Below are 25,448 nucleotides of genomic sequence, written 5' to 3' on the forward strand. Positions count from 1 at the left end.
AGGTCACTGCAAATCAATACAAAGTTGTTCTGATTGAACACCTTTATCCTATGAAACATTTCTATCCTGATGGGAGTGTTCTCTGCCAGGATGACAATGCCCCAATTCATGAGGCACAAGGGATCACTGAATGGTTTAATGAGTATGAAAATGATGTGAATCATATACTATGGCCTTCGCAGACACTAGATCTCAACCCAATTGAAAACCTATGGGAGATTTTGGACTGATGTGCTAGACAGTGCTCTCCACCACCATCATCAAAACATCAAATGAGGGAATATCTTTTTGAAGAATGGTGTTCATCCCTCCAGAAGAGTTCCAGAGACTTGTAGAATCAATGACAAGGCTGAGGAACACCATTCTGTAGGTACATTCCTGGTGAATTCCTTTGTAATGTGAACGCCGTATTTCAACAGTTTACCTAATGATCGTCACAACAAGAGATAAAATAGTTTCCACCAAGATAACTCTCCAGAGATGTAAAATCCTGTCTGAGTATTGCAAACTGCTATGCAGCATTTTGGCATCTTCTAAACCTTCAAACCTATGATTGGACTTCCTGGATGGTATTTCCTGTCTCAACTGTACCTTAACAACACACCCCACCAAAACAGCCTCCTATTTTGTTTTAACTCAGGGCTGTTTTCACTCTGAATCCCTGATAAGTGAATGAACCCACTATGGTGCATTCAAACTGGAGTAAAAACTGGTGATCAGAGCTTAGTCAGAAACAGACGTCACAGGGATCCACAGACACAATCTCAACTAGTTGTCTTTAGATGTGTATTTTGTCACGTCACAGTCCCACACTCACCTCCTTTATGTCTGTCAGGTGCAGCATTGTTTTGTCTGTCCACCATCCTGTAAGAATAAATACAAACACAGCAGTTAGCTGGACTGTCTTATGTAGATGGTTCAAATAATCAGACTCTATTTGTTCACTCAAGATAACTCTGGTGATTCAACACAACCACCAAACTATTTATCATCATCTGGACTTTCTAATCCAGCTACAAGTTAATTTACATGAAGTGGGGAGTAATCTGGAATTGTGGTGCGTCCCAAGGCATAAACATAGCTCAGCAATATTAATATTTACACCCCCAGTTTTGGCCAAATATACATCACCCAGAAAATTTCCTCGAAGGGAAGATTAAATTCCCTTTTCAATTAAATTTATGATGAATAAATGCAAAGGTTCTTGCTCACATTAAGGTAAATTACTGAACTGCTCTCAGTAGGAACAATCTCTTACTTTAGGTCTGAGGGTCCAGCTTCATCATTGAAGTCCAGAGGATGATGTTTGGACACACAAGTGGATACTGGAGACTCTGATTTGTCCTCTTCCTCCACATAACCACTCATCTTCTGGTTTCCAGTTGACGTGACAGGTAAACCTTTAGAATCATAGAACCTAGACACATATATATACTAATATATTTCAGTCAGAGACACTTACGTCAGAGAAATGACCATTTATAGCAAATGATTATACAGTTAGAGTTGAAGGAAAAGGCTCTTAAATTTTAGTTAAATCAGCTTTGATAAACACTTCAGCCATAAGAAGGAGGTTGAGGTGGTTGAGAGTAATCAATGAGAAGTGTCAGCTTATACATATGTACACCTGTATGAATATGAAAGGATGTGACTGGTCAGCTGGTAGCCAAGAAGCTGATGAATCAGCCAATGATGGCAAAGCATGAATAAAGCAACTGATGCCAGTCAGTTAATGAAAATATGAATTCAATACTCTGCTCCATTCTCCTCTCACACCTTCAACACTAACGTAAGAAACTATTAACTGTACCTGGAAATACTGGATCTTTGATTGGATGATAACCGTATCATCCAAAATATCACCTCTGAGACAAATAAAGGGGCTCATTAACATGGACTGACTTAAATCCACTACTAACCACAGAGTCTCCAATCTACAGTGTGGACTCTCCAGAAGATCACACAGCAGCTTCACCCCTGAATCCTGCAAGTCGTTTCCACCCAGCTCCAGCTCTCTCAGATGGGAGGGGTTGGACTTCAGAGCTGAGATCAGAGAAACACAGCTGATCTCTGACAAACTGCAGTACCTCAATCTGAATAAAGAATAGATGATGCAGAAAAAAAACTATTTAAAATTCATCAGATGTGTTCAGGTTTTAAATGTGTACTGAAATGTAGCTCACTGATTTGAACTGTATTAGCGAGAGATTTCTGACTTTTTGTTTTGTGCTTTTGGAGCGAGTGTTTGTGTCAGAGCAGACTGACAGCACAGTGAGAGGAGGACAGACAGAGCAGAGCTTTTCCTCACAATGTCAAAGTGTCTGAATTTAACAAATATTTAAATGTTCAGCAGTAGAAACCAACTTATTTAGACTTGTACATGCTACTGTGTGTTAGTTTCAGTATTAGTCAGACTTTAGATGGATTTATTAAAAAATATGAGACTGCATCGCTCTGAGTAATGATCTTTGCTTTCATCCAGCTGCTCCAATGTTACTTTTTTTTCTGCGTGACATAACAGAGTTAATGATTCCACTTGCCATTACTAGCTGTGTTTTGCTATTATTACTGGATGCGCACAGAATTTAATTACTAGTCACCTGTCTGTTTTAATGTTATCTATTATCTCTTCAATCTAAAATTTAAACCTGTAGCAGCTCTTCTGACTTAAAATATATTTTACATAGTTTGTATTGTAAATTTCTTTCTTTCTTTTTAATACAGACATGGCCAAAAATATTGGTACCCTTCCACCTCTTTAAAAAAAAAAAACAAATTTTCTCTGTATTAAGTTGAAACTGACATGAATATATGGTATCCATCATTCTTTATTTCACATTGAATATAACTGAAGCTTTGCTTTTGATTTACAACTTAACATATCATTTAATACAATAAAACAAATTAAAATGGCATGGCTAAAAATATTGGTAGCCTTAACTTAATATTTTGTAGCACAGACTTTGGGGGTAATAACTACAGTCAAGCGCTTTCTGTAACTCTGAATAAGGTTTCTCCACTTCTCCACTGGTAGTTCAGCCCACTCTTCTTGAGCAAACCGCTCCAGGGCTCTCAGGTTTGATGGGCGCCATCTCCCAACTGCATGTTTCAGCTCTTTCCACAGATGTTCAATGAGATTCAGATCAGGACTTATAGCAGGCCACTTCAGAACTGTCCAATGTTTTCTTCTTATCCACTCTTGCGTACTTTTTGACATATGTTTGGGATCATTATTCTGCTGGAAGACCCATGACCTGTGACTAAGACATAGCTTTCTGATACTGGGCTGTATGTTACACTTCAAAATGCCTTGATGGTCTTCTGATTTCATTGTACCCTGCACAGATTCAAGGCACCCAGTGCCTAAGGCAGCAAAGCAACCCCAAAACATCCCTGAGCCTCCCCCATATTACATGGTAGGCATGTTGTTCTTTTCTTTGAAGGCTTCATATTCATTTTCTTCTGTAAACATAGGGTTGGTGTGATTTACCAAAAAGCTCTATGCATGCATTTTGGCAAAGTCTAGTCTGGCTTGTTTGTGTCTCCCTTGTACAAGTGGGATCTTCTTGGGTCTTCCAACATATTCCTTCAGACAGCGACGGATGGTGCGACTTGAAACTATTTTACCTTGAACTTTAAGATCAGCTTGGATCTGTATTGAAGTTTTCCTTGGTTCTTTCTCAACCATTTGAGCAATCTTTCTGTTCAATCTTGGGCTAATTATCCTCTTGTGACCACGTCCAGAGATGTTGGCTACAGTTCCATGGGCCTTAAACTTAATAATATTGACAACAGTGGTCACAGGAACATCAAGCTCTTTGGAGATGGTCTTGTAACCTTTATGTTGACCACATTTGCCTATTACCTTTTTTCTAACACCTGTGATACTAATTAAAACACAATCGTTTGCTTAAAGTATCACTACAAATCAATTATTTCTTTCAACTTCTAAAGGGTACCAATATTTTTGTCCAGGCTATTTTAGAATGTCTTTGTAGAATAAGCATGAATTCAGTTATTCACAACTTTTTTGTTTTGCTCCACTGCAAACCAAACATAGACATGAATTGACAATAATATCTTTTAATTTCAACACTATTCAGGGTGAATGGTGCATTATTTCAATAATACAAGGGTACCAATAGTTTTGGCCATGTCTGTATTATTACTTACTTTTTTGCATATTTTGACTGTTATGCACCACAAGACTGAGGCAAATTCCTTGTATGTGCAACCCTACTTGGCAATAAACCTGGTTCTGATTCTGATGTCAACACTGATTCATAAAAAATATTGTATTGATACTTTAGATACTTGCTTTGATCTTTGTGTCCCTCTTTGTGTGTGTGTCCTGAAGGATCAATATCAGTAAAGACACATTATTTTGTAAAACAAATTAAAATTAATGTAAACCTAAAAAAATCTTCAGCAAGTAAACTTTATCAATTTAAAACAGCTATTAGTTGAGAGGATCTGTATACAGATGTGACTCTACCAAAAATTATCATCAGTAAATTACTTCAACTATCAATGGACATTTTTCTTCTACAATTTCTTTAAGAATCAGTCATCTTTTACAACTACAAATTAAACTTTGTACAATACAAAAATGAAAATATGAAAAAAGGAAATTAACTTTATGGATGTAAGTTATGTATGTACATATATTAGGTTCTGTTGTTATACATTAAGATCAACAATAGTAACAGACAGTCAGTGAACTGACCTCAGAGTCTCCAGTCTACAGTGTGGACTCTCCAGAAAATCACACAGCAGCTTCACTCCTGAATCCTGCAGCTTGTTGTCACTCAGCTCCAGCTCTCTCAGATGGGAGGGGTTGGACTTCAGAGCTGAGCCCAGAAAAGCACCACTGATCTCTGACAACCTGCAGTATCTCAATCTGAATAAAGAATAAATGAAGGAAAAAATCAATTTAAAATCCATCAGATGTGTTCAGGTTTGAAATGTATAGTCCTCTTCAGTCAGTGTGTTTACATTCCCTATAGTAACCTGGTTACTGTAAATCCTTGTGTACATGCAGCAGGCCAGTAATAAGATTTCTCCACTAAGCCTGTCCTTATTCTTGAAACATGGCTGACTCATTTAAATTGTATTAGTGAGTGAAGATGTAACTCTATGACTTTTTGTTTTGTGTTTGTGTCAGAGCAGACTGACAGCACAGTGACAGAAGTACAGACAGAGCAGAGCTTTTCCTCACAATGTGAATTTATCAAATATTTAAATGTTCAGCACTAGAAACCAACTTATTTAGACTTCTACATGCTGCTTTGTGTTAGTTTAGGTATTAGTCAGACTTAAGATGGATTTATTTACACATACGAGGCTGCATCGCTCTGCATAATGATCTTTGCTTTCATCCAGCTGCTCCAATGTTACTTTTTTGTCTGCAGTCTGTTGTTCTGCACATGATCATGTACGTGACAGAGTTAATGATTCCACTTGCCATTACTAGCTGTGTTTTGCTATTATTACTGGATGTGCAATGATTTTTATTTATTACTAGTCACCTGTCTGATTTATTATTATATTACTTACTATTTATTTTGTTAATCTGATTATAATTTATAAGTTAACACTGAGACTTACGTGTTGTGTGTAACATGAGCACCCTCTGGTGGGCCCCTGCAGACTTGAGGGGTGCACCCTAAACTCTGTTACCAGTCTGCTGTATCATGTTTCTGTAATTTCTGGAGGTTGTTACCATGAAACTTGCTGTGGGAGACCTAATATCTTTATTATTATTAGAATACACAGCTGGTTGGAACCAAACGTGATGGTGTGCACCTCATTCATCACACAATGCATGACAGAGTACACCACTACTACACTCAATCATAAAAAGCTGATAAGGAACACGATAACATTTAGCAACTGTATACATGACAGAGAGATCGGAGTTCTCCAGGAGAAATCTACCTGTGGAAACCAGGTTTCTCTAATCTGCAATCCTGATTACAAGAGCCAAGTTTCTCTAGTTCCCAACGCTGATTACAGGAACCAGGTTTCTCTAATCCCAGATCCTGATTACAGAAACAAGGTTACTTGTTAACATGACATTTAAGAACTCAGCTGACTGGAGAAAGTCGACTGTAACCTGGTCACTGAAGTGTATGTAAACACCCTGAATGAGCTTTCTCTGAAATGAGTAGAGCAACTTTGTCATTGTGTTATTGTGGATTATCATAATGTCAGCCTTCTACAGATACCATCCAAATGTCATCACATCATTCGGACACATATTCATTCTCTTCAATTTAAAATTTAAACCTGTAACAGCTCTTCTGACTTAAAATATATTTTACATAGCTTGTATTGTAAATGTCTTTTTTAATATTATTTAGGATTACGTAATTTTGTGTGTATTTTGGCTGTTATGCACCACGATACTGAGGCATATTCCTTGTATGCGCAACTCTACTTGGCAATATACTTGGTTCTGATTCTGATGTCAACACTGATTCATAAAAAATTACTACACTGAAACTTTGAACACCTGCATTGATCTCTGTGTCCCTGTGTGTGTGTTCTGAAGGATCATTATCAGTAAAGAACCATTATTCATTAAAACACAATAAAATTAATGTAAACCTAAAAAATATTTCTTCCTGAGCAAGTAAACTATCAATTGAAAACAGATATTAATTGAGAGCATCTTCTGTATACAGATGACCAAAAATTATCAACATTAAATTTCTTTAACAACTAACAGTGGACATTTTCTACAGTTTCTTTAAGATTAGTCATCTTTTATGATGACAGACTACAGGAAATTGGCTTGAAGGATTTAAGTTATGTGTGTACATAAATTAGGTTCAGTTATTAAACATTATGATCAACAATAGTAACAGACAGCCAGTGACCTGACCTCAGAGTCTTCAGTCTACAGTGTGGACTCTCCAGAAAATCACACAGCAGCTTCACTCCTGAATCCTGCAGCTTGTTGTAGCTTAGCTCCAGCTCTCTCAGATGGGAGTGGTTGGACTTCAGAGCTGAGGCCAGAGAAGCACAGTTGATCTCTGATAAACTGCTGCACCTCAGTCTGAATAAAGAATAAATAATGTCACTTTAGCAGACAAATCATTCAATATTTCATCATTTGTTTAGAGCTGAAGAAGGTTTAGAATGTAGAAGTTTAGAAAATGGAAACTCCAAACACCCGAAACAACCAGGATGCAGTTCAAAAACTGTCAAATACAAACAGTAAAAAAGAGCTCTAATTAATATTAATGACAACATGCTGCCACTTCAAGAAACACTTAATGCCTTCACCTCTTAAACTCTGTCAGCTCCACCAGTAACTCCATCTGTGCAAACTCATGTTGTTTCAGCCAAACAAGTAAAATACAACAGAATTTACTTGAGATTCTACTCAAGATCCCAACATTTACAAAGATACCAAATATGTCAGGATAGATCTTGGGGATTTGGGAAGAAGATGATGTTCAATATATCTACATTTAATGGAATGGTGTCACCAGAAAAACTGCATAGCTTCAAAAAAAGTGTTGAAACAAGTAAATGCTGGATATTAAATTTGATACTGTCTGACTCAATATTTTCTCTTTTATTTGAAGAATGAAATTATCCAGTGCAGGATTTTTCTTGTTATATGAAGGTTTTAAATGTGCAGCTCAATATTGCTCTGACACACTCAATGGACTAAACCACTGAAGAAGACAAAATACTTTACCAATTATATATTGGATCAGCATAATATCAACTTTATATCTGCAGTTTAGTGTCAACACAACTTTCAAATCTTATTAATATCAGCACAGAAATAAAAAATGGTGTCTGACCTCAGAGTCTCCAGTCTACAGTGTGGACTCTCCAGAAAATCACACAGCAGCTTCACTACTGAATCCTGCAGTTCATTGAAGCTCAGATCCAGCTCTCTCAGATGGGAGGGGTTGGACTTCAGAGCTGAGGCCAGAGAAACACAGCTGATCTCTGACAAACTGCAGTACCTCAATCTGAATAAAGAATAATAATAATAACAATAATATTAATAATAATATTTTTTTTATACAGCACTTTTCAAACAATAATCACAAAGTGCTTTCCAAAGGACTGGAAAGTCAAAAACATAACATTAGGAACAATTGCATAATGAAACAAAAACATAAATACACATACATATACACGTATATTTATATATCTACACAAATAAAAATAAAAACTCTCAAAGAAAGACAAAAAGGATAAATACTCAATGAAAGAAGAAAAAGATGAAAACTCTCAATGAAAGAAAAAAATCACATAGCTCATGAACATAGAAATGTAGTCTATCAGCTTTAGGAAAAGCCATTCTATAAAAACACGTTTTAAGCCGAGATTTAAAGGCAGTGACAGAGTAAGCTGATCTGATGCTTGGTGGGAGGCCAGAGCCAAGGAGCCAGTACTGCAAGACTCCATCCCCCTTTGTTTTTAATCTGGACTCTGGAATAATTAGAAGACCCAGACTGGCAGACCTGAGGGACCTGTTTGGACAGTACAGTGTAAGGAACTCAGGTATATACTCTGGTGCAAGACCATTTAGAGCCTTTTATGTGATTAAAAGCACTTGAAAATGGATTCTAAAACTGACTGGAAGCCAGAGCAGTGAAGCCAAGATTGGTGTGATGTGTGAGAATTGCTTTGTTTTGGTGGAGGAGTGGAGGAGGCAAGGAGTGGCTGTATTTTTGTGAGATGTATTCAGGACCAATGATGAGAACTTCTGTCTTGTCAGAGCTAGATTTTAAGACATTTTGGGACATCCACCTTTTTATGTCATGTAGACAGTTATGTGATGAGGCAAATTTACTGGTGTCAGAAGGTTTAAATGACAGGTACAGCTGTGTATCATCCACATAGCTATGAAAGGAGATGTTGTGATGACAAATTATCTATTGCAGGGGTAACATGATCCTTGTGGTATTCAATGATTAGTCTGAACAGTTCGTGAGGTATATTCCCCAACAGAAATGAGAAATTTCCTGTTGGCTTGGTACGAGAAAAACCAGTCCAGAGCATTCCAGTAATACCTGCCCACTGCTTTAATCTGTCTATTAGGATGGAATGGTGGATGGTATCAAATGCTACACTGAGGTCAAGCAAATAGTAATACAGACCATGCACCAGAGTCTGCAGCCATCAGTAAATCATTTGTGGCTCTAAGGAGGGCAGTTTCTGTGCTGTGTGGCTTGCAGAACCCAGATTGAAACTTCTAAAAAAATACTGTCATTACTTAGTACCTGTCGTAGTTGGTCGAGCACTACCTTTTCTAGGAGTCTAAGCCTTGTCCCTTCAGCAGCAGTTGAACAAAAGCAGTTTTAAAAATATCTGGTACAACTCCAAGGGCCCTGTTTTAACGATCCAAAGCACACAGTCTGAAGTGCATGGCGCAAGTGCATTCAGGGTGTGTCCAAATCCACTTTTGCTAGTTTAACAGCAGAAAAATGGTTGCAGCACCAAGCACATGGTTCAAAAGGGTTGTCCTTGGTCTCTTATTAATCATGGGTGTGTTGTGGGCGCAACATGCATAAACCAATCAGAGCGTCATCTCCCATTCCCTTTAAAAGCCAGGTGCGCTTGCACCTTGGCAGATAACTATTATAATGGCGCATTTGCCAAGTGGTAAGAAGGAGCACTTCTCTGCAGAGGAAATGGATCTGCTCATGCGCAAAGTGAAAGTGCACAATCCATAACAAGCACACTGGCCCCTGCTGCTCCTGGACCCTCTCGAGGCCAGCCCCAGACCACCAGTTTAGGATCCTGTTCATTAATTTGTTGCAAATCTCTTTTTGTTTGTTTTTTTGAAAAGGTTTATATTTTTAATTACAGCTTTGGTTCTCATTTTGTTCCATCATGGAGTAACAGATAAAATCAGTGGGGTTTTAATTGCTGAAAGTATGAAAACCTGATCATTGCAATCTCAAAAATGTCAAAGAACATTTGTTAAATATTGTTCAGAAATTAAATCATTAATTTTAATCATGTAAAAAATAATCATACACAGTTGTCAGGACTTGATCAGCTCTCCAAGTTGCTGATCCTGCTGCTGGCAGCAGTTAGGAGCTGTGAAATTTTATTTCCTTCTTTAGTCTAATCATTGTTTGTACCTCATTTATTTCCCCATGTGTTCCTCGTGTCCTCATGTATTGTTGTAGCAGGAAAGTCTATCCGTGTCTGATCCATTGTTAATATCCATTTACTGGGTCTTGACAGACGCCCTCAAACTGACCTATATGTATTGCCATGATTTGGTGAAATTCTTAGACAATTTCATCTGTCATTACTGCAATTCATTAATTCTGATAAATATTATGCCTAACAATTATGACATGTATATTTTAAAATATGTTGATTTACATAATAATAGGCTTTTTGTAATTCTTTTATTTGTAATCTTTTGCATGTTTGTGCGCTGCTGTGCAGCTATGTGTGCAACAAGCAGAGTGTACACATGTTGCGCACTCGCTTATGAAGGCGCACATTACTGTCTTGATAATGCGCCTTTAAAATAACAATGAAACACTGCACCATTGACTTCAGACCAGGTTTTTGCTGGTCAATCGCACAATTGCTCACTGCTGCCTCAAGATAGTAATGCGCCATTAATGCACCTGACGACACCTCATTTTAAGACCAACATGCCCGTGGGCGCAAGTGCATTTGCTATTTAAACATAGGTGCTGGACGGGAAAATGACAACTGTGTCGGTCTTAAACTAGCAAAGACACTTGCATCGCGCTTGGCACTGCTTTGCACCGGGTGTAAGATAGGGCCCCAGAGGTCAGAGAGCTGTTGATGATGGTCAGCAGTGCTGGACAGATTGACTCTATAGCTTCTTTAAGCAGTTTTATTGAGATAATATCAATTCTGGGGTTGTGCTGGTTCGCAGAGATTAGCTGTGAGAAATACTGGTACCTGGCTAAAAATAAATCATGTAGAAAAAAAATCAATTTATATTCCATCGGATGTGTTCAAGTTTTAAATGGATAATTCAACATTATGATGTCCTAATCAATGAGCTTTTCCCTAAAATGAGCACAGTGGATTTGTCATTATGTTATTGTCGATCATCATAATATCAGCCTTCTACAGACATCATCCAAATGTCACAACATTCAGACACCTATTCATGTCAACACAGATTCATAAAATGCTGCTGAACTCAGTCAGGTCTGTAATTACAGAATCAATATGAAATCAGACATGGACTAAATAGTCTGTCTTCAAACAACAGCCACATGCCATATGTACATTAAAAGAGTTATTGTTGGCAGTAATCAGTCCTCCTATCCATAGTGACTCTGAAGTGGTCCCTTCCTAACATAGCTACACTGTTGGAAATTACTTCATAAATTCATCTGAAGCTAATCTGAGGCATTGACAGTCTGAGGTAGACCATTCAAGTGAGTGTCTACCAAAGTTTCAGACCATTTGGTACAAAACTAATGGAGTGCCCGTTCAAAATGTGTCTGTTCAATTGACAATTGTATCATTTAAAATGATATGAACTTAATATATTAAATATTTTTAATCCTGACAGACATGTCACCAGTGAGACTAAGCTGAGGTTTAACAGTAGAAGTAGTTTACGGCCTTCCATTGATTGATTCTGCTGCCAATCAAATCAGTCTGCACACCTATCATTATTACTGCCCCTGTCTCTGCTTTTTTCTCTTGTGTATGCTTGTTCTTTCTTCTCGGGCAGTTTAACTGAGTGGGGCATGTGCCTCGTCCTGCTCAGCATGTCAGAGCACCGTTTTAATGTTATCAAATGAAGAGAGATGTCCTTCTCTCTCTAATGGCAGGGTTGTATGGCTCTGACCATAACATGTAGTCATAGAGCCCAGAAGCCCCTGCCCCAGAGCAGCTTGCTGACTGCTTGTTTATTCCAAGTTTATTAATATTGAATGTGTTGTGTGTCCAAATTGCACCAAATTCGACACTACACTCCCTTGTGTCCCCAACAATACACACACCAAGTGTGAAGTAGATTGGATGAATGGTTCTTGAAATATGCGAAGGACAAACATACAGACAGACAGACAGAGATTCCTTGCTTTATATAGAAAGATTCCCTTTTGAGTTACTATTCCTCCACGCAGAAGATTTGTGCTCAGGCAAATCCCAAAAATTTATGAACCAAATATCTGAAACTTCAGTCAAAGTTTTGAATTGAATATACACAAAAAATTACCAAAGCTACAAGCAGTGAACTGACCTCAGAGTCTCCAGTATACAGTTTGGACTCTCCAGTCCAGCAGACAGCAGCTTCAGTCCTGAATTCTGCAGCATGTTGTAGCTTAGATCCAGCTCTCTCAGATGGGAGGGGTTGGACTTGAGAGCTGAGGCCACAACTTCACAGTGATTCTCTGATAGTCCACACTGAGAAAGTCTGTCATGACACATATATTACAACATATGTTACCATGAAAGAAGACACTTTATATTTACTTCATCTATTTGATGACAGTTTGATATTTCATGTTTTGATTAACTTCTGCTTTTCACATCAGTGGTTCAGCTGATCTTATCTCACTGTTTGAATGAAACAATCATTATCACCACTCTCTCATACCTGCAGACTTTTATAATCCAATGAATTGGAGTTACATTGAGGCCTACATTATGTGCACAGTCTTTCTGTGTGATCTGATTCGATGTCAGTCTCCACAAAGTTAGCATGAGGCCATCTTGATCTCGGCCATTTTGATGTTTGTGTAAACAAGATCCAATGTATTATTTCCCATGTTACACATTTCACATGCTGATAGAATTGAAGTAACACAGACTCTAGACCTTTCTTGTTAAAATCCCCTTTGGCAACAGGGTGGGCAGTCTGCAGCTGGCTGATGGCATTATAAATTTCACCCATAACCTCCTTTACATTTGCACTCGGGGCAACATAGACTGCAATAATGATAATCTCTGTCAGCTCCCATGGTGGGTAAAAAGGTCTACATTTCATAGTCATGAACTCCACATCTTGAGAACGGGATTACAACGCATCCTAGCATCACAGCACCATGAATTCTTTGTGTAGACATCCAGGCAACTCTTTTCCAGAGTCCAAGATTTTTTCAGTCATCCATGTCTTTGTGAACACCAAGACGCAGTAGTCTCTTACTCCGTGCTGATTGGCTCTCCACAGGCTGATATAGTCCATCTTGCTGTCCAAGTGGCGAACATTTGCCAGCACGATGGTGGGAACAGCCGGTTTGATGGGGTTAGCCCTTAACCTAATGCTAATCCGCGTTTTCCCTGTTTCAGCATCCTGTTCCAGCGTTGACAAGGCTTCCTCCTCAGAATGGCTCCAGGTGAGGCCTGGACTAATGCGGCATAGCAGGCCAAGCCCACTTAGCTGGCTCAGCTCTCTTTGTCGGTGGTTCCTACAGCAGTTTCTAGTGTCTAATAGAAACTCACGATTGTAGATTTGCTTTTGTCTGTCTGCTTTACATGACAAAACGAAGCTATCACAGCTAAGTGTTGCACTGTATTGCCTATTTTGCTAGTGTTAGCAGAGGCCACCGCAAGCCTCGGTCATGTCATCGGTCACTGCCATGTTATGTCACAGAGGTGCACAGACATACTGGTACTTTTGATTTTGGTACAATTTGAACCATTTTACAAGTACCACCTACCTCTCTCATTTCTCCCAAAACAAAATGATCACCACCTCAGATGATTTCAAACATCAGCTTTTTTATCCGTGCCTGGACAGGATGGTAGGAGCACAACCATCAGTTTTCAGGTGTGGGAGAAGAGCTTATGTCCGGTATTCAAGCCTGCAACCCAACCACAGAGACCTTTCTTTCTGAAGAAGCCCTCAAAAGCCTTGCTATCCATTACATGATTCAATTGAAGCCATAAGAACTCCTGGTGGCTAAAAGTTTCATCAAGAGAAGGATGGAGAAAGAGACAGTCCCTGACACAGCCACTGTGTTCCAAATGCTTGATGAAGACATGTTTCTCACCCTGAAAACTGTCTTTCAAGTGGCCCTGACAATTCTAGTCAGCAGCTGCAGCTGTGAATGCTCCTTCAGTGCCTTGCACCATCTTCGCACATGGTTAAGGAGCACCATGGGCCAGGACAGGCTCAACAATCTGGCCATCATGTCAATTGAAAAGGACAATCTGTATGCCATAAACCCTGACACAGCAGTGTAACCACCGGTGTGCCCAGGTGTTCCTGTGCCACCCAAATCTCAAACTGGCACACTCAGCATAATCATAAAAAAAAAAAAAAAAAACAGCCAGACTGGGCTGTCTCCCCTTCAAAAACGTGAATCAGACACACCCTCTCTTTGTGTCTCTCTGCATCTTTGTCTATTCACTCAGTTCGGTTTCTTTCCTGCTGGTTAAATGTCCCGCCATGGCTCTCTATGTGTAACAGGTAATGTTATTTAACTCTTTGCTGTGTTGTTGCTGATGATTTGTAGCTCTTACTTTGTGCTGTTTGTTGTTTGTGTGGACGCTGAAATGGTTGTGTTGTTGCCCACTGTGGCTTTGATAAGTTATTTGCTGGTTGTTAAAACACCTAGATGTATTCCAGAAAGCTGGTTTAGTGAAAACTAAACTAGATTGTTAACCCTGAGATGAGGGAAACTCTGGGTTTTCAGTTCCAGAAAGAGAGCTAGCTTAAACTCTGGGTGAGTTACCATGGTAACTGACTCTTTGAAGCTAACCTGGTAGCCTGGTAACCTGGTAGGTTTTCTTCAACAAACCCTAAGTTCCTCTATCTCTTCATTCATTCAGTCCATATCAAAGTGCGTATTGAAGCGCAATAATAACTGGTGGTTTACTGTCCTGGTTGGATAATAGTTTGTTACTCAGGACTGTCTAAAGTTTTATGCGCATAAATCAAAACCATCCCAGAATTACATAAACTTAAGCACAAAAAACACTATGAACTAACTAATAATGCAGTCCTCTAAACCCACCACCAAAATCATAACAAGCAAAATCATATGACCAGAAGGACTTAACAGAAGTGAAACACAGGAAACCCCAAAGAACACAAAAAGTCCAGAAAAACAAAGTCCAGGCAGGATGTGACAGATTCAGTACACAAATACAATTAACAAACCAAAAAGGTTTTAATTATTTTCCACAAAATGTCATCAGAAAGATGTTATCAGGGTATCAGCATTAAAAACATAACATTGACCTCTGATGTGTTTAAGATCTCTTTAAAAAGTCTGAATTTTACAATTCTGGTCTTAAATATTCATCACACCTCTGTGTATTTCCTGCTACTACTCTTCTATCCAGCAACAAAAGAGAAAACACCTGAGAGTTTCTTTCTGTGACAGACTATAAGAAAGACTTAAACAAGACTATGTAACACGACTTTCCTCTTTAAAATAGTTAATAAAAGTTCTATATAAGTTGAATTCTTAAGCAATAAAATACACTTGCTCACTTAAACACAATGAGAGGTTTCTTAGTGACAGTTTTTGTCTCGTTTGAAAAGTAGTTTACAGAGGCTAATGTCAATTAATGTCAGCAAACTTAAGATAAGTTGTGTAAAGGCCTAAACACACCGGAAGCGTCTGACACGTGCGTTTTGAAGTACACTGATTGTTTTTAATGGCTGAACACGCACTAGAAGCATTATGAGGCGCATCAAACTGCCTTAATGAGCCTACACTGACCTTGTTTCAATTTTTGTCAAATGCGGACCCAGCGACCAAAGCTGTTTTCTCTGCAGCCAAAAAAGAGAGAGATAGCGCGGTGGTGGTCAAGCAAGGAGAGCAAGCGGTAGTGAACCGCTGCATGAGAGAAATAAAACGTTATATTCTGATTATTTTACGGCAGTTACATTTTAAAGCACAAATAAATAACCATCAATCAGTCAAAAGATGATTTTCTGTGGACATGGATGCTCTTAGTTTCAGTTTCATTTTCCTCCTCTGCATTTCTCCTTTTCATTCATTCATTACATTCAACTAATGCAGCCGTTAATACAAAGAACAAAATGAAAAACCTGTGTTGGTTCTGTGGTTGGAATTTCAAATCTGATGCCTGCAGTGCGCCATAGGAGCGTCAATTATCGCTTTCAGTGCGTTTGAGCCTTAACTGACATTACTGATGGCTGATGACTATTCTCTGCTTGTGCTACCAAACTATTATGGCATAGCAACGTACTCAAATTAAATAATAATAATTATAATTATTATTCTAATCCTTCATCTCCACAGCACGTTTCAAAAACATGTTTAGAAAGTGCTGTAAAGGCATGAAAACTGTTTTCACGGTTGTTACAAAATAGAAAAAATACAGTGAGAAACAGATAAGAAAAGGAAGTAAAACTAATCAAAAGCCAATTCATAAAAGTGAGTTTTATGTTGTTTATGTAAAGAAGTGTTCTTTTTTCAAGGAGGGTTTTTTTCATCTCTGATCTTTAAGAAGGGGGTGTGGCCTCCCCTAACATGCCGTGTTCACTAGGAAATGGCTCAGAAACCATTAAAAAAAAAGGATAGAAATAATTGCATGAAAACAGTTCTCTCTGACTTCAGAAGTCTCCTTTAGAAAATGATTCAGATCTTATTTTTAACACTAAAAGTAGCATAAAATCAAGTATTACCTGTATGTCTGATTATATAGTATTTGCAGAACCTGTTCATGTAATAATGACTTTACTGTATTCACTGATAACTATAAAATACTGATATATGTTGTGATAAAATGCTGCCATGATAAAACCTCAACCACAACCTCTACAGTCCTTCATTTGTTTAACCAGGTTTGTATGATGCCTCCACCACCCAGAGGAAGATAAATAGAAGAAAAACAGTAAAATCTAATGATTACAAGAAATAGAGTAACTGTGTTCATTAACAGCTATAAACACAACTGACTGAAAATCAACATTACTTGCTCTCACAGTATTTCAAACAGTTCAAGAACATCTGAGACTAAATATAACTGACATCATTCTGCAATAAACAACTATTTTAATAATAATAATAATAATTTTTGTTTATATTTGAAGAACTAAACTACTAATCTACACTGATTTATGATGTTAGTCACATCTGGACTTACCGAGCCTCTCTGCACTTCCTCACAGCTGGGATCAGTCTCCGTCGTCCCTCAGGTGATATGTTGTACTCCCCCAGGTTCAACTCATCCAGAACCTCCTCTGACATCTGCAACATGTAGGCCAGAGCTGAGCAGTGGATCTCAGAGAGTTTTTTCTCTGATCTGTTCTCTGACTTCAGGAACTTTTGAATCATATGTACTGAGTAGATGTTCATCTCCATCAGACAGTGGAAGATGTTGATGCTTCTGTCAGGAGAGATATCATACATGTCCATCTCCTTCAGGTTGTTGGTGAGCCTCTGGATGATTTCTGGACTGTTCTCTGTCCGACCCAGGAGGCCTTCTAAGAGACTCTGGTTGGACTCCAGAGAGAGGCCATAAAGGAATCGAACAAACAAGTCCAGGTGGCCATTTCCACTTCTGAGAGATTTCTCAATGGCTGCCGTCAAGAAGACATCCAGAGATGGGTCATTGTTTCTGGAAAAAGCAGTAATCTTCATGAGGGAAGACTTTTGTTCTGGTTTTCTAAGTTCGTACTCTTCTCCCAGGAAGGCCTTCAGTACCTCTGTGTTGCTGCTGGTGTAACAGTGGTACATGTAGACTGCAGCCAGAAACTGCTGAACGCTCAGATGAACAAAGCAGTAGACTGTTATTTGGAAGATCACATTCTGTCTTTTTAAGATCTCTGTACAAAATCCCGATAACACTGAGGCCTCTTTGACATCAAGACCACACTGCTCCAGGTCTTTTTGGTAGAACTCGACGTGTCCTTTCTCCAGTTGTTCAAATGCCAGTCTCCCCAGCTTCAGTAGAACTTCCCTGTCAGCGTCCATCAGCTCCTGTGGCCTCGTCTCATGTCCCTCATCATACTTGTGCTTCTTCCTCTTTGTCAGAACCTGTGGACTCATCTCATGTTCCTCATCATACTTGTGTTTCTTCCTCTGTGTCTGAACCAGCAGGAAGCGTGAGTACATGTCAGTCAGGGTCTTGGGCAGCTCTCCTCTCTGGTCTGTAGTCAACATTCGCTCCAGAACTGTAGCAATGATGCAGCACAACACTGGGATGTGACACATATTGTGGAGGCTCTCAGATGTCTTGATGTGTGAGATGATTCTGCTGGCCTGCTCTTCATCACTGAATCTCCTCCTGAAGTACTCCTCCTTCTGGACGTCAGTGAAGCCTCGTACTTCTGTTACCCTGTCAACACATGTACGAGGCATCTGATTGGCTGCAGGTCGGGAAGTTATCCAGACGAGAGCAAAAGGAAGCAGATTCCCCTTGATGAGGTTTGTCAACAACACGTTGACTGATGACTTCTGTGTGACATCAGACACGATCTCCTTCCTGCTGTTGAAATCCAGTAAAAGTTTGCTTTCATCCAGGCCGTCAAAGATGAACAAAACTTTATAGTCATCGAGCTGTTCTGCTGTGACCTTCTGTAATGTTGGATGGAAAACATGGATCAGCATGAGGAGACTGTACTGCTTGTCTTTGATCAAGTTCAGCTCCCTGAATGAAAGCGGAATCACCAGATTGACATCTTGGTTTTCCAAGCCCTCTGCCCAGTCCAGAGTGAACTTCTGCACTGAGAAAGTTTTTCCAACGCCAGCGACGCCATTCATCAGAACAACTCTGATGTATTTCTGTTGGTCAGGTAAGGCTTTAAAGATGTCCTGACACTTGATTTGAGTGTCGTGGAGGGTCTCCATCTTGGAAGCTGTTTCAAACCGCCATTTCTCATGTTGGGTATTAACATCTTTACTTGTTGCCTCTGTGATGTAGAGCTTAGTGTAGATACTGTTGAGGAGGGTTTCACTTCCTGCTTCATCAATTCCTTCAGTCACATGTTGACATATCCTCCTCAGTGAAAACTTATACTTATCTATAACCTCCTCCGGACCACTATCTTCTGAAAGAAAGAAAAAAATATAATTAAAAAGAAATTTTCAGTAGGATAGAGGAGGTAGATTCCTGATGATGACATCAGCAGAGAGATCTCCAGTCTTACTTTGTACAGTGCTGGTCTGACTGTCTGTCTGCAGTCCAGGTCTTGTTCTGGAACTTTTTGCACACTGGGGACAGGAGAAGTCTCCTGATGAAGCAGACTGGTCCCAGTATGAGGTGATGCACTGTCTGCAGAACAAGTGTCCACAGCCAATAGAGACTCCATCCTTCAGGAGGTCCTGACACAAAGAACAGCAGAACAGCTGCTCCTCCACAGAAACACCCCTCATGTTCCTCTCTCTGTGGACATGAACACATTCTTTATGTCACGTGACATTAGTGGTGGCCAACTGACAGCTCACAAGTTGCATGCAGCTCTTTCCCTACATAAACAGTCCAGACTGTCAGTATTTGGACAGTTACACATTTGTGTTCTTCAGGCTCTGGGCTTCAACACATTCAATTTGAAATAAAATAATGGATTCTACATTAAAGTACCAAGCCCTTGCTTTAATTTGAGTAGGTTTACATCTATACTGAAATATACAACTATTTGTTGTTTGTCTTGTTTCTGCAGCGGCGTTTACTCTCAGTCACTGTATCCGTTTACTGCATCATTAAAGATGGCATGTTTCTGAACAGCATTTGAATCTGCTGTCATGAATAGTTGGAAAATATTTTTCTGTAACTTGCATCATATAGATGGATATAAAAAAAGTACTGGTTGATGGATAAACTGAGTGAATGAATACATGAATATTAAATTGGCATGGGTGACAGCCTATTATAACTATCAAAAATTAATTCAGGACATTCAATTTTAAATAAAATGGATGGATACTACAATTGCAAGGCTTCAAAAGTAATTAGGCACAACAAAGCAGGATTTAAGATGTTAGCTTCATAAATTGGCTTTGCAAATGTTTCATAAGAAGGGATAGACACAATGCATTTTGTAAGTAAATCAATGTTAAGATGGTTTTTGTCTGTTAACAAGAAAACTCCACATGGCTCCTTTAAGCTACTATGAGACATTAAAAGTCAGGAAAAATAAGCAGGAGCCAAATGAGCAAAACAGAAAAGTCCACTTGTGAAAAATAACAGACTGCTGCTCTTTTGTCTTGTGTTGTGATGCTGAACAGAGAGCTTTGCTAAATATCTTCATAATGCATCTTTTCATTTGTGTTTGTCTCTCTCTCTGTTTCTGCTATAATCTCTCTCCCTCTGTGTGTGTGAGATCAGTTTTACAGATTATACTTTTCCCAAACATTAAATGTCAGACTCAGTTTTCTCTGCTGCAGTGGTCAGTCTGGAGCAATAAATCAGCTGCAGCAGGCTGTTTGTATACATTTCCATTACCTCCTCCCATATTTTGTGCCTTTGAACAAGAACACGTTAAGACACATTCTGTATTGCAGGAGACCAAACACTCAATTTTCTTCTGTTTTACCTGCACAAAACCCTGGTGCAGTCCTTTAGTAAACAAGGACAAACAACATTTGACTGTTACTAAACCCTTAGTAAATATCACCCTGAGTTATCTGCTACTACTTTTGATTTTTTGACTGGAAAAATCAAATACCATTACCAGCCCTGTCTCTGTATCTGGTTAACATGTACATGAAGATCTGTTTAAGATTACAGCTGAATGGAAGGTAGTTCATTATTTTGTTCCACTGTATTTCCATAATATTTTATCCACAGATGCAAAGTGGAAAGTGGAAGAGTCTGTAACATCTACATGTTTGAGAAGTGTGGGGTGTGAAAATGCCAAATGTCCAAAATGCGGGACCCAACCCACAGTGGACCCCTGGAAAACATGCCCAAAGCCAATGTGCATAACTTAATTTTCAAAAAGCAGAGAACCAACCCGTATGGACTGAAACATAGCCGACCCATGAACACTAGCAGCAGCCTGGTGTGATCAAATAATTTGATCAATTAACAAGCAGACAGTGATTCTAATATTAATGCCCTGAGAACGAATGTAAACTCATAGAAATTAAAATAATTAGTTCATATGCTTCAAACATAAATTCATAACATATAATAACTGAAAATCCTGTTCATTCTCTTGTAACAACAATAATACACTCTGTAGCCAACTGAATGATAGACAGACAAAAGAAAATATTCTAACCTGTTTACTCTTTATTTTATTTAATATAAATCAAAAATAAATGTAATAGGCCTATCTGTCAATCAAATTTCAAAAATCCAAATTTTATCAGGATAAATCTTGTTAACAACTGATTTCCTAAAATAAGTTTGGCTTCAGTTTCGTTGTTAGAACTTTTATCTCCTTGACTCCTTGTTCAACTTTTTCCTTTAACATGTTCCTCACCTCAATTCTCTTCACAGTTCACATTCCCTGAACTGCACCTTCTCAATCAACTAGATCAAAACATTTTGCTATGACCCAGAATCCATTTGGAACTTTATTCCAAATTATATATTCTCTAAATTAGGTGATCTTCCTTTCTTACTTAGGTCCAACTACAATATTGAATAATTACCATGCAGATTAGCCAATTTCCACAAACAAATGCTTTTAGCTTGGTCTCTTATTTACAAGCACTGTTTCTCTCCACATAAATATCTCATTTGGAATAACTGTGACTATGCAAAAACAAATTTATATTTTTCCCGAATCAATTTAATTCAGAAGTTCTTCTAATGAATTATTCTGAATTTGTATCTCTTTACAGTATCACAGTTGCCCCAAAACAATTTGCTATTGTAATGGATGCCATTTCCAAAAGTGTGATTATGTTATTTTAGGGTAACACTGAACCACCTCTTTTTCCTTGTCTCTTAACTTTGAATAACACCATAGTAGGAAAAATGTGTTTTTTATCCAGCCCTTCAACCAAGAACAGAAGGATCAGATCCTTCTTTCAGAAAGACATCATCACCATCCCATATGTAATCCATTACTGGGGAAGATTTGTCCCAAATATTTGGTGTGAAAAGTTTGGATTTTATCTTAGAAAGCAAACAAAACAATCTGTTCTCTGCTACTGAAATCATATTAAATATTGGTTGAAGCAACTAATAAACATTTAAGATCAGCAATCAAGCACTCTTTCTACAAAACTAAAGCTATAAATGAAGAAATAATGCAGTTAATGAAATGACATTTAAAAACGGAATCATTTTCAAGTCAGTTAACAGTAGAAACAGTCTCTTACTTTGTGTCTGAGGGTACAGGTTCATTACTGAAGCCTGGAGGATCATCTACAGACCGGTCAATCTCTATAGACAGAAGGCTGGATGTTAGAGAGTCTGCTCCATCCTCCTCTTCCTCCAAATCACTCATCTTGTGGAGTCTGAGAGGTAAACCAGTAACACCGGAGACACACAAATAATACACCCAGTATAATACACCCAGTTCTACCTCTCAAGTTAGCAGCTTCTTATTAGTTTACATTAACTTTAAATTTAACTACATCTAGCCATCACAAAGATAAACTTTGACTCTGGTTTAAATGCAAGAAACAGTCTTTAGATAAACATGTGTGTCGTTCTTTATGACGCATGGGACACACTGGATGCGTGAGCAGCGCGTGTGCGTCGCGGAACCTCTTTCTTTTCATTTCAGCGGCGATGCTCACCGTTGTTACGTGTACTCGGCCGCCATTTCCAGTTTGAAAAGTGGTCCCTCCCCTTCCGCTACGTAGCCAAGATGGCGACCATTGGGGGCGAGAAATATTGTTCTATGCCATAGTTCCATACTCAACTTTTTGACCGTTTTGAGTGCACCGCCTGGGTACTCACAGTGCACTGCATTTTTACATACTTAGTGTGAACACACTTATGCACTCAAATTGTTAAGTGTAAGTACAGAAGTATGTGATTTGAGACACAGCAGAGGTCTTGCCTATTTTCTCCGCGTGATGCGCGCGGTTCTCAGCAGAAATAGACAGGGAACACGATACGAAGATAGGGCTGCCAGTGGCAGAGGCGCCGCAGCAGACACGCTTCCTATATGGACGCTGCAAGCGTGCGAGACGCAGCAGTTCAGCGACGCACACGCACTGCTGAGGTTCACGCATCCAGTATGTCCCAGGCATGACTCCTCTCTACTTTGATTGAACCAGTGTGTCACGTTACATCGCTGTGAGGACACAGAAACCAGGAAAAGAAAAGAGGTTTTTGATCAATAATGACAGTAATCATTATTTGCAGCCCTAATATTAACACTCACCCTGCCTCAGACTTGCTGTTTTCCTCCTTCTGCTCTGTTGACTTTAAAATGGAGTCTGAACAAGACGGGAAACTTTCACTTTCAATGGGTGCGTCTCAAGTCTCTTATTTTATGGCTCCTCGCTCCTCGTCTGAGCCGGAAGTTGTTCCTGATGCGCCATTTTGACGAGCGTCCCAAGTTTCTTATTTTGCTCGGAGGAGCGAGGAGCGAGGAAACATGAGAGCAGACTTCACAGAAGTCTTTTACCGGCCGACACGCCCCCTTATTGGATATCAGTTATTGATTGGACGCTGCAGCTGATCAGACTGATCTGATACATCACTGCAGTTTCATACCAAAGTGGAGACAGATTACAGATTAAATTTAAGTGTATCATTCCCAAGTTTTATGTTTATTTATATATTCATCATATAGTTAAAAATCTGTTAATTGTCGGTCTGATCAACAAAAGAACCATAAACAACTTTCTTCATTTATTAGAAAGATTTTTTTTCATGATGTTATTTCTTCCATTAAACTGTTTCTTGCTGACAGACAGACTCTTCCTGACTTTAACTTTATCCATAATAACAGTTAAACACATTTATATTTTACATAATTTATCGTCATTTCCATTCAGTCACATGTGAGGCTGAAAATTCCTGAGTGTCGGGTTTGATATGACTTACATCATTTCCATTTGCCCTGAAACATTTAGCCAAATACATATTTTTCAGTGTTCAGAAGACACCCTGATCATATTCTGGGTTATTGAATGATGAATTCACTATCAGGGTTATCAAAAATACAGATGGAAATGATCAATAAATAGTATAAACGCATTCTGCGAGTAGAAATGGTTTCTACAGCTGTTAAAGCCGACTGACAGCTGATCCAGCTGTGATCAGCTGTCGCCGTTATCAAAAACGGACGTCGCTTCACATGACGCTTCAGAGGAAAGGACGTCTCATGTCTCTTAAAACAAATTTCCTCGTTCCCTCTCTCCTCGCTTGGTTTCCTTGCGTCTCTCCTTGCATCCAAGGTGGGAGGGACTAAGACGCAAGGAAAAGACGCAAGTGAGGGAAACGTGGATGCAATTTAAGAGACTTGGGATGCACCCAATGTTCCTCCCAGTTTGCTCCCTCCCACTTCCTCTGTAATGTCAGTCGTGTGTGTGTGTGTGTGTGGTGAGAGAGAGAAAATGCTCAACGAGTGCAAAGAACAAGTGCAATCACAGATCAGCAATCATTAACAAAGACATACTGACAGTGAGTGTGTTTTTCCAAACCTATAACTTCATTATATGTATTTTCCTTCTCTCCTTAATGTTCTGTTTCTCTCTCTGTAGCTGCGGCAGTCAGAGAAAAATCAAGATAACTGAACTGTCAGGTTTAAAGTCATCTCAAGAAGGTGCAACTGTGCTTGGTCGCACAACGTGATTTAGCCAAGTAGATCATGTTCCTGGATCAACATTGCGATCAACCAATCACAGCCCTCTGACATCATCAGTGTGCTGCTCCTGTCGTTCTCTCAAAATTTCTTTTTGGCCTCAGAGACAATTTCTCTTATGCATAAGTATTGTGTAACTAGCCACCAACAGGGGTAGTTCACATCATAAGTTGTTTCCAGAAAAACTACAATGTTCCTGTTCATTTTATTGATGAATTATTCTGACCACAGCAACAGTAGGGATTTACCCTTTATTGTTAGTGAACAATATTCTAGCTTAACTTGCTAGTAGCTCATACAGCCACAGCTCTAGGTAGGTACTAGTCTGTAAGGATAAATATTAAATATTAGTGACTTAAAGACATGCAGTTAAGGATTTTGTTGAGTTTTCTGACTATTAATAAATTAATAAATTCAATTAGGAAAACTTAGCTTACCTCTGAAGAAAAGAAGCACAACTGTCTTTGGGGCCAAAAAGAAATTTTGAGAGAATGACAGGAGCAGCACACTGATGATGTCAGAGGGCTGTGATTGGTTGATCACAATACTGATCCAGGACCGCAATGTGATGTTGATCCAGGAACACGTTCTACTTGGCTAAAGCATGTCGTGCATGCTTGGGCACAGTAAATAACTGTGTCTTGGCTTGTGATGGTGGGTTGGCATTTTTACATAAGCGTAGCGTCCAAGGTCTCAAGGTTGAGCTGCTACCCCCTCCCAAACCACTCTCGCTCTGCTGTTAAGTGGAGCACCGGCAGTTTTCATGAAGTCTAACTGATTATTTGTCTGCCATGGTGGTTGAGCTCAAGGGGCC

At 39.1% G+C, this 25,448-nt stretch overlaps 1 protein-coding gene across 8 annotated transcripts in view; it reads right to left on the bottom strand.

The window, feature by feature from the left end:
* Positions 1-25,120, bottom strand: part of LOC137190748 (NACHT, LRR and PYD domains-containing protein 12-like) — a 122,297-nt gene extending 97,177 nt beyond the window's left edge. Inside the window, exons 1-11 of one of the 8 annotated variants that reach the window (XM_067600334.1) lie at positions 23,207-24,285; positions 22,191-22,328; positions 19,064-19,299; positions 17,059-18,961; positions 12,233-12,406; positions 7,821-7,994; positions 6,887-7,060; positions 4,727-4,900; positions 1,920-2,093; positions 1,259-1,417; positions 818-864 (exon numbers count right to left, since the gene is read on the bottom strand). In XM_067600334.1, the coding sequence (XP_067456435.1) occupies positions 818-864; positions 1,259-1,417; positions 1,920-2,093; positions 4,727-4,900; positions 6,887-7,060; positions 7,821-7,994; positions 12,233-12,406; positions 17,059-18,961; positions 19,064-19,299; positions 22,191-22,318 (3,343 nt within the window). In that variant the 5' untranslated portion in view covers positions 22,319-22,328; positions 23,207-24,285. Of the gene's footprint in view, positions 1-817; positions 865-1,258; positions 1,418-1,919; positions 2,094-4,726; positions 4,901-6,886; positions 7,061-7,820; positions 7,995-12,232; positions 12,407-17,058; positions 18,965-19,063; positions 19,300-22,190; positions 23,169-23,206 lie in introns of those variants that run through there. The other 7 variants (XM_067600330.1, XM_067600335.1, XM_067600332.1 and 4 more) reach the window with 7 other exon arrangements.
* Between the last annotated feature and the right edge of the window lie 328 nt (positions 25,121-25,448).

This window comes from Thunnus thynnus, chromosome 10, assembly GCF_963924715.1.
Source record: "Thunnus thynnus chromosome 10, fThuThy2.1, whole genome shotgun sequence".
Taxonomy (NCBI): domain Eukaryota; kingdom Metazoa; phylum Chordata; class Actinopteri; order Scombriformes; family Scombridae; genus Thunnus; species Thunnus thynnus.